The sequence below is a fragment of the Gymnodraco acuticeps genome, unplaced genomic scaffold (assembly GCF_902827175.1).
Source record: "Gymnodraco acuticeps unplaced genomic scaffold, fGymAcu1.1, whole genome shotgun sequence".
In the NCBI taxonomy this organism is placed as follows: Eukaryota; Metazoa; Chordata; class Actinopteri; order Perciformes; family Bathydraconidae; genus Gymnodraco; species Gymnodraco acuticeps.
Window position 1 is genome coordinate 989,467 of NW_022990940.1, and position 8,959 is coordinate 998,425.

Here is an 8,959-nt window from a genome sequence, read left to right on the forward strand (position 1 = left end):
AATAAGACTTTAGTGACACCTGAATCAGCATTCACAAGCTACACTGCAGCATACAAAGTCATTAATTTATAAAGAAAATAATATATTATTCTGAAATGGGCCGATCTGCATAATAAGTACTCATGCATAGGAATGAGATTCAATCAATGCAATGTTTTAATCCACAAAGACAACGCAACAGAGCTGTTTGGAACTACGTTAAAATGACAGTGTAGTTACACATTCAAAAGAAAGTTGTTCCAGTCTTTCAGGCAGGAAACTGCAAAAGGTAGTTATGTAGGTAGGCTAGCTAGCGTGTTTGGGCTAGCTAAATGCTAAACAAAGTAACCGGTGGATTAATTAAGGAGAAACTAGAACTGATTGGATGAGCCCATTACAGGAGGCGGTGTCGTCTGATCATGAGCACACCCTCCCTCATTACTTGCAGAAGGTGATGAGGGTAGGTGGAGGTTTATGACGGTTACTCGACTAAGTTAGCTAACTGCTGATTCGAACGTTAGAAAATGTCACCATAGCTAGCAAGAAGACGGCCGGTTGAAACTGTGCTGTTCAGTTAAAACCAGCGAGTTGAATGTATCGTTAATTATTACTAACGTATCTACCATGTCGGAAAAGACTCCTCTTCTACATTACCGACTTACCAGCGGAAGCACCAGCCCGGAGCCGGAAAATGTCCACGACCATAGCAAGGCCAAGGCGGGCATAGGCTGTCTATGGGCCAAGGAGAAGGGCGACCGGAAGCTCGGAGTGGTGTTTGGCGTGGTCGTACCAACGCTACTGTCCATGTTTAGCGTCGTTGTATTTCTGCGAATTGGTGAGTAAAAGAGTGCAAATAAATGTTAAACTTTGGTTTGATTATTAATTTCCCAGAAATGCTGTGTTAGACTGAACAAATGTATAAATGAACGAATAGTTTGAAAAAGGTTCCTCCCGGTTAAATTGGCTGGCGGTGTGGTGTGTTCTCTTTTTTAATAGTCAGGTGGTGGAGGCTTACAAGGAAATTGTATATTAATTTTAGTAGTGGCTGCAAGCCTCGAAAATGACTACCATAACTACATTTAAGTCCAGATAAAATGCAAATAATATCACTTAAATGTGTCAACATTGTATTATTATTATCCATTATTTTCTTAGCTACATATTCATGTATCCGTTGTCTTTTATCAATGATAAATGTAATGTTTAGCTAAAATGTGAAAAATACTAATCAAAGTTTCCCAGCACCCATGATAACAACTTCAGCTTGCTTATTTGGTTTGGTCCAATGAATTGTCCAAATTCCCAAGAACCTTAGGTAATTTACTCTTAATTCCATCACTAGACACAGGTGGAATAATGTAATATGATTAAATTACTTTAAACAAATTAAATCGGTAAAATGATCTTGCATGTAACTTGCAAACAGAGTAACGCTTCAGGCCTAAATTGAACATTGGTCTACATTACTAATCCGATTTCCTCCTACCATCTCATGTAGGGTTTGTTGTGGGTCAAGCAGGGGTCTATCAGTCCATTGTGATGTTCCTAGTGGCCTACCTAATTATCACAATGACAGTGCTTTCCGTCTGTGCCATCTCCACCAATGGGGCTTTAGATGCTGGAGGAGCCTACTGTATCCTTTGCTGCTGTGTAAAAGCCTCACTTGGGTGTATGCTGTTGATTAAGCCTGTCTAATGGATTAAGGGAAAAAAGTTCCTGCTTTTAATTTCTTCCCAGGTTTTGATTTATCCACAACTGTGTGGCTTGCGTTTGGTCTAAATCTGTCAGGTGGTTGATCTGTAACCATGTCTATTAGGGCTGCACGATTTGGGGTAATAATCTAATTGCGATTTTTCTGACAGATATTACGATTCGATTTGCGATATTTGTTTTTAAGCGACCCAACGGAAGTTTATTGTAAAATGCGGCCATATCTCCGGCTAGGAAGGTCGTATCAACGTGCTCCCGTCTCAAGCACCCCCGCAGCCCGAGCTGTGAAAGAACTAAATGTACATGAAACTTCCATTGGGTTGCTTTAAAGTCAAGCTTCAGTTTAAGATTCACTCTGTAATAGATGTAAAACATGTGATGGAGCATTACTAACCTGACTCAGATGGTTTGTTTCACCAAACCATCTAGGAAAGCTCCATTGGAAGCCATTTGGAAAGGGCAGGCACTTTCAAAAATACTTGGCAGGTGATTGGATTAATCTGTCTATCACCTATCATGTGTCACTTCTGATTGGTTAACAATGGCTGGTACATGTGGAGCACAGCACTTCTGATTGGTGTGGATGACTGACACACAAGAAGAAAATAAAAAAGTTTTTTTTTTAAATCGCATCGAAATGATGCGATTTGATAATCGCATAATTTCGATTTAAGATCGATTAATCGTTCAGCCCTAATGTCTATCAACCTAACATATTTTGTCAAATCGTAGTTTTTTCCACAAATAATCCCTTAACTTGGATCCCCAGATATGATCAGCCGAGCCCTTGGTCCAGAGTTTGGTGGCAGCATTGGGATCATGTTTTTCTTTGCCAATGTGTGCGGCAGTGCTCTCTATGTTTTGGGTCTGGTTGAGGCGATCATGTCTACTTTTGGCATCCCAGAAGGTAAAGTATGTTAGGGCATGGTGTGACATCTTGGCATGAGTGTTTTGATATACCAATAAACCCTGTTTTGCCGTCCCTCAGAGGGTACTGCAGTTGTCGCAGGTCTCCAGGTGTTGCCCTCAGGATACTGGTGGTCTCTGCTGTACGGCACTGCCTTGCTTTTCATTTGTTTCATTGTCTGCTTGGTGAGACTTCATTATTATTATTATTTGTACTGCACATGCTTATACAAAACTTTTTTTTAGATGCTTTTGTTGTTGGTAATTTTCACAATATGTTTAGATGATTAATTCAACTTTTAGCGGAGTTTTGAAAACTGTTAAGTTTGTCCATAGGCCACAAGTAATGACAATTTTTAAATGTAATTGTCATCAAGGCAAGATTGATTGATAACTCTTAAATCCAACTGGCCTGTCCTTACAGGTGGGAGCCCACATATATGCCAAAGCCACCTTTGTTATCGTCATCATATTCGTCGTAGTCTTGACTACTATCTTCATCAATTTTATCATTGTGGGGCCCATTGTGGTGATGTTGCCTGGGAATTCTGGGCTGAACGGTACCAGCACGAGAACCGCAAATTATACTGGCTTCCGGCGCCACACCTTTGAGGGCAATCTATTGCGTAAGTGTTGTTTCATATTGTCAGATGTATTAACTTAGAATTGTTTATGCTTTCATCATCTTAAACCTATATAAAACCTATTAAACAATATTGGACCTGTTCTGAAGAAAACACAGCCTTTTGATTACGTTAGCTTTAATATGTTAATCGAGGACTTGATTTATTTAAGCAGAAGAAGCAAACAATGTATGTAGCATGCCAGAAATCCCTGTTAGTTTGTCTAAGTGAGCCTTTACTTGTATAACTAATCCGGCCTCCTGTCACTCCTTCTAGCCAATTACACAGTAGACTACACCACTGGTGCCATGATGAGTTTTGCCAAAGTGTTTGCAGTCATGTTCAATGGCTGCACTGGGATCATGGCAGGATCCAACATGTCAGGTAAGATGGCTTTCAAACAACCTCAATAAATACATTCTTTGAGGGAAAAGGATTTAGTAAAGTACATTTCACATCAATAATAAATGTAAACCAAATTGTTCTGCAACCTCTTGGAGAAAAGCCTTTAAAAATTAGTTAAGGCAGGTCTAGAACTGTGGGAAATTGGTGGATCCAACCCACAATCGAAGACACAGTACTTGACAGATGTATAGCAGATTATAGCTTTAATAGATTACAGTCTGTTTTTAATAATCAATTTTTGTTATCTGATTTCCAGGTGACCTGAAAAACCCCAGCTATGCCATCCCAAGAGGAACGCTTGCTGCTGTTCTTACAACTTTCATTACATACAATGTGCTGAGTCTGCTGGTTGCGGGGTCCTGTGAACGGTAAAACACACTCACACAGTCAAACACATTAAGCAGTGCTCCGTTGAATGCTATTGATTTATATATAATAAAAAAAAATCAGAACCCTGTAGTCACTTAAATCGGTTAATGTCAATGCTTAAAAATTATCTGGCTTTATTAACACATTAAGTTTGATAATGTGGTCTATTTTTAACATCTTTCTTTTGTCCTTAGCAACCTTCTCCAAAAAGACTACAATTTCCTGGGAGACATCAATATATGGCCACCACTGGTGACAATTGGGATTTACTCCTCCACCATTTCTGCTGCCATGAGTAACCTGATCGGGGCCTCCAGGATCCTGTATGCCCTCTCCAAAGACAACCTATTTGGTGAGATTATTGCTGCGTTTGTCTGCTGCCGAGTTATTTGCAGATTGGGGATTCAGCTAATTTGGCCTCGACTTTTTCTGTAGTGAGAAGATTTAAACTGCTTCTCCTGCTTGTTTTGGTTAAGATCAGGGCTAAATAGTTGATTCATAGCATATCAAACTCCAGCTGGTCTTTTATAAAGCTAAGTCAACGTTTTAATAATCAGCCATCTGTTGAAAGAGGCCTCACATGTAAAATGTGAGAACTTGACACTTGTTATTAATTTCATCATGTCTTGTTTCTCAAGTGGAGGCATGTTCATCTGGAACGCATCGTTTGACAACAGATGGCTTGCAGTCTTGCCTTTTCTCAGAAGAAGCAGAACAAAAATCCTCATTGTGTGTTGGGCGAGTGCAGTATGACTCAGTTGTTTATCTGATTCAGGAGCAATAACAGTGACTATTTCTTATGATAATGTTTTACATTTCTACAGGTGGTTTCCTGGCTCTGGTTAGGAAAACCTCTCTGAGTGGGAACCCCTGGTTCTCTGTGCTTGTGTCCTGGCTGCTTGTACAGGTAAGCTAGGAATGCGTGAGGAGTGGGGACAGTTTTCCTCCATGCATAACATTGAGTGACTCTCCTTGAGCTCTACTAACGCTGACATTGCTATACTCTATCCCCCTTCCTGTTCCACCATAATTCTTTGCATGTTAGTTTAGTGATTTTGTTCACATATTTGCCTTGTAAAATTACTTTTTAGCAACTCTCCAAACTGAGTTTTTTTACAAATACACACACAGCCATCCACGAACCATTATTAATAACTAGAGAAGAACAATAAAGGGCAGTCAAATATTATTAAAGCTATATAAATATACAGGTGTTGATTTCAGTAACGTTTAGAAAATGCAGTGATGCCCCGTGTGGAGTTAAAAGGAACAGTAAAGCTGGAATTGAGGCAAATAAATTAGCAGCTGCCAATCTGATGGATCACTGTCAGATTCGGATCTACTGCCCCCTTCATCTTTTGGTGCAAAACATTATTTACTCTGCTTCGGATTGGTTGACCAATTGTCAAATGAAGCTTGAAAGGTGTGCCCAGGGAGACAGAGCAGGGTACTTTCCAGCTAAACTAGTAAGTGAACTCTTCATTTCACTACCATGCCACTTCTTATAAGCATATTACCTAGCTAGTAAGGATAAGTAAGGATAGTAAGGATAGTAAGGTTTGTTGATTCTTGGAGTTTATGGGCTTGCATAGTATAGCTTTTTATGAAAAACAGTTAGGCTGTTTCACAGGGTGGTTCATGCAGTCTAGATTGTGGGACTTGTAATAATAATACATGAGACTTGTATAGCTCTTTTCTAGAAACTCAAAGACGCTTTGACAGAGAAGAAAAATACAAAAAGCGATAAACAAAACAGAAAATAGGGGGGGGGGGGGTGTCAGTGGTTGAATGCAGTGTTGAACAGCTGGGTATTGAGTGATGTATTGTTCGTATACATTGTTCTGGGCTTGCATACTTTTGGTTGCTACAATATTGCAAATTGTGTTTGTGAATGTTTAAAATGTGTAGCTGTAACCTGAATGAGATCAGAGCAGCACAAGATATAAAACATATTGATAAAATCTGTAAGCCAAACTGTTGTTTCTTATTTATTCCACTAGGTGGTGCTGTTCGCTGGTCAATTGAACACCATTGCTAGTATTGTAACCATCTTCTTCTTGTTGGTCTATGCTGCTGTGAACCTGGCCTGTTTGGCTCTTGAATTGGCTTCTGCACCAAACTTCAGGTACGGTGCAGGATATTTGAAGGCTTTCTGTTTTCTTTTGGATGATTCCAAAATAAAGGTATTTTTCAATCCACATTCTGTCATGATATTTGTTTTGTTTTTCAGACCCTCGTTCCGTTGTTTTACATGGCATACCTGCACGCTGGGCATTCTTGGCTCACTGGTCATGATGTTCCTGATCAATGCCATTTATGCATTTAGCAGCATAGCCTTTATGCTGCTGCTGCTGATGCTTATCCACTACCTTGGTCCTATCAGCAACTGGGGCTACATCAGCCAGGCGCTCATCTTCCACCAGGTGTCACAAACAAGCTATTGTCTCACTGAAACTACAATATGATGGAAGTTTGTATGAATAACTACATCATCACATCTTTATTCCCTCAGGTGCGCAAGTACCTGTTGATGTTGGATGTGCGTAAGGACCATGTGAAGTTCTGGAGGCCCCAGCTGTTATTGATGGTGGCTAACCCTCGAAGCTGTACAGGTCTCATGACCTTTATTAATGACCTGAAGAAGAGTGGCCTCTATGTACTAGGACATGTAAAGCTGGGTTTACTTGGTAAGAATTGTGTAGGTAGAAGATGGATGCATAACTAGTTTTGTGTTAATGTGTCATATGAAACCCAAACTTTACATTATTAAAAACTCAGCTACTGAAGGCTTTAAGATCGGGTTTAGCTTTTTAAAGCCTCTAAGGAGCCTTTTTTTCTCCACTGTGTAAATGATTCAACATTAGAATTAATGCAGGATGGTTCTTTTAAACACACTTTTGAGATTATGTGTTTCTGCAGATGGGTTGCCATCTGATCCTCTGCAGAGCCGTTATGACTCCTGGCTGTCTCTAGTGGATCATCTCAACATAAAGGCATTTGTCAACCTTACCCTGGCAAACTCTGTCCGACATGGAGTTCAGAACCTGCTTTTCATCACAGGCTTTGGTAGGCAAGTTTCAATTGCAACTCTATGGCAATGTTTTATTTTCATTATTGAAATATAGTTACGTAAAATGCAAACTTAACAGTTCTAATCCAAATATACATTTGTCTGTTTGCTTCTAGGCGGAATGAGGCCAAACACCCTTGTCCTTGGTTTTTATGATGACTGCATCCCTGAAGATGACCTTCAAGGTCAAATGCTCTTGTCTACAGGCACTGGCTTTGATGCAGTGACTCCATCCATAGACCGCGGCGAGCAACGCTCTCCCTTCTTCCCTGATGTGAGGGGTGCCTACGACCTAAAAGACCTTGGGGAAGAGGAATATGTGTCTCTGATTGCTGACGCGGTCAAAATGGGAAAGAATGTGACTCTGGCTCGTAACTTTAACCAATTCAACCGAGAGGTCTTGGTGTCGGGGAAAACGATTCATAGCCACCGACGCATGACTGGGCCATTTGTCGACGTGTGGCCTTTGAATCTGCTTCGACCAGACAGCCGCGCTTACGTCGACATCTGCTCACTGTTCTTACTGCAGCTGGCCTGCGTGCTTCAAGAGACCCGTGCCTGGAAGCATGCACGACTCCGCCTCTTCTTGTGTGTGGAAGCTGGTTGCAGTCTGAAGAAAGAGGAGGAGAAGAAGCTCCGGTCGATGCTAAAGGAGCTAAGGATTTCAGCTCAGGTGCAGATGGTGGTGTGGGACCAAGTGGTGGAGCTACACTGGCAGAGACGAGGAGGAAAAGTGAGGGGGAATCTGGCAGAGTCTGCACTGAACGAGGAGATGGAGAGACGAGAGGAAGTTGAGAAGGAAGACGTTTTCCAAATATTTCCCAACAATGCTGCTCAGATGACAGATGAATATATCTGTGCTGTCAACAATTTGATACGAAGACACGGTGCCCCTAAGCCTGCTGTGCGTTTCCTGTATTTGCCCCGGCCACCAGCAGACACAAGCCTTTACTGTACCTACCTCCACCAAGTGGACATGTTGAGTAGAGACCTGGGCCCAACTTTGCTGATCCAGGGAGTTACTCCTGTGGTCACTACTGACCTCTAAAGCTCTTGACAGTTAATCTAGCCTGATCTGGTATTGTTCTTATATTGGACTATGCCTCTTGCCACCAGTTTATTATTATTATTATTGCATTAATATAGGTCATGTTTTCCTTATAATATCAATGCACTTTGAGAAAATTGATTTGGTGAAAGCAAGTTTACTTCTGATGGATATTGAAAGTTATAAGTGTTTGTCTGTTTCATCGTCACTTGGATATAGTGCTATAGTGGAATAGAAATGAGTGATTTGCACATTTTGTGGGGTCAAAAGAGTATAGCTCCCTGCAGTTCCCTAGTAGTGAAATAATGTTGCCACACAGGGACTGCTTTCATTTCTTTGACTTTTGTAAATAGAAAAATACTAAATGTATTTATTGTATTGCCACATGTTTCTTTCCTACAGTTTTAAATGGAATTCAGAAAATAAAGATACATGAAAGTAAATAACCATTTGTTGTGTGTTTTTTAAAAGATTGCCTTGTATGCATTTGTCCAATTTCGTATGTTAAGAGAGCCACTAAGATTCTCCTCAGTCTTTGCTGTTGAATGCCAGCAGAGGGCGATGTATGCCCAGAATGATGACTGCAGAGGGTCTGTCCCAAGACTGCCTTAAATCTACTTTGAGAACAAGTAGGCCAATCTGATGTTACAGGTGTTGTCTCGTATACTAGCAGGACACTATTTCAATCTGTGAATTGTTGTTTATAAGGTAGTAAGAGTTTATTATCGTTTCACAGCACCATTTAAGAGAATCATATTTGAATTAAGTGTAGCTATTTCTTGATTAAAAGGAGCAAAAATATATCCATCACCTACAAAATGTCTACATATCATTGGGTTCATTGGAAAC

General features: G+C 40.5%; 1 protein-coding gene across 3 annotated transcripts; it reads left to right on the forward strand.

The window, feature by feature from the left end:
- Positions 1–313: 313 nt before the first annotated feature.
- On the forward strand, positions 314–8,520 carry zgc:153039 (uncharacterized protein LOC767698 homolog). 3 transcript variants are annotated; one of them, XM_034234418.1, is made up of 14 exons: positions 314–814; positions 1,595–1,612; positions 2,459–2,596; positions 2,678–2,781; positions 3,020–3,221; positions 3,495–3,602; positions 3,880–3,991; positions 4,187–4,344; positions 4,817–4,899; positions 5,993–6,117; positions 6,223–6,415; positions 6,505–6,679; positions 6,912–7,058; positions 7,179–8,520. In XM_034234418.1, exons 1-14 carry the CDS (start codon positions 604–606, stop codon positions 8,108–8,110), a joined length of 2,706 nt encoding a protein of 901 aa, XP_034090309.1. In that variant the 5' UTR covers positions 314–603; the 3' UTR covers positions 8,111–8,520. The 3 variants fall into 3 exon arrangements, with proteins under 3 accessions (XP_034090309.1, XP_034090310.1, XP_034090308.1); XM_034234419.1 differs by having other exon boundaries at positions 1,478–1,612; positions 6,912–7,062; positions 7,179–7,490; XM_034234417.1 differs by having other exon boundaries at positions 604–814; positions 1,478–1,612.
- Positions 8,521–8,959: the final 439 nt, after the last annotated feature.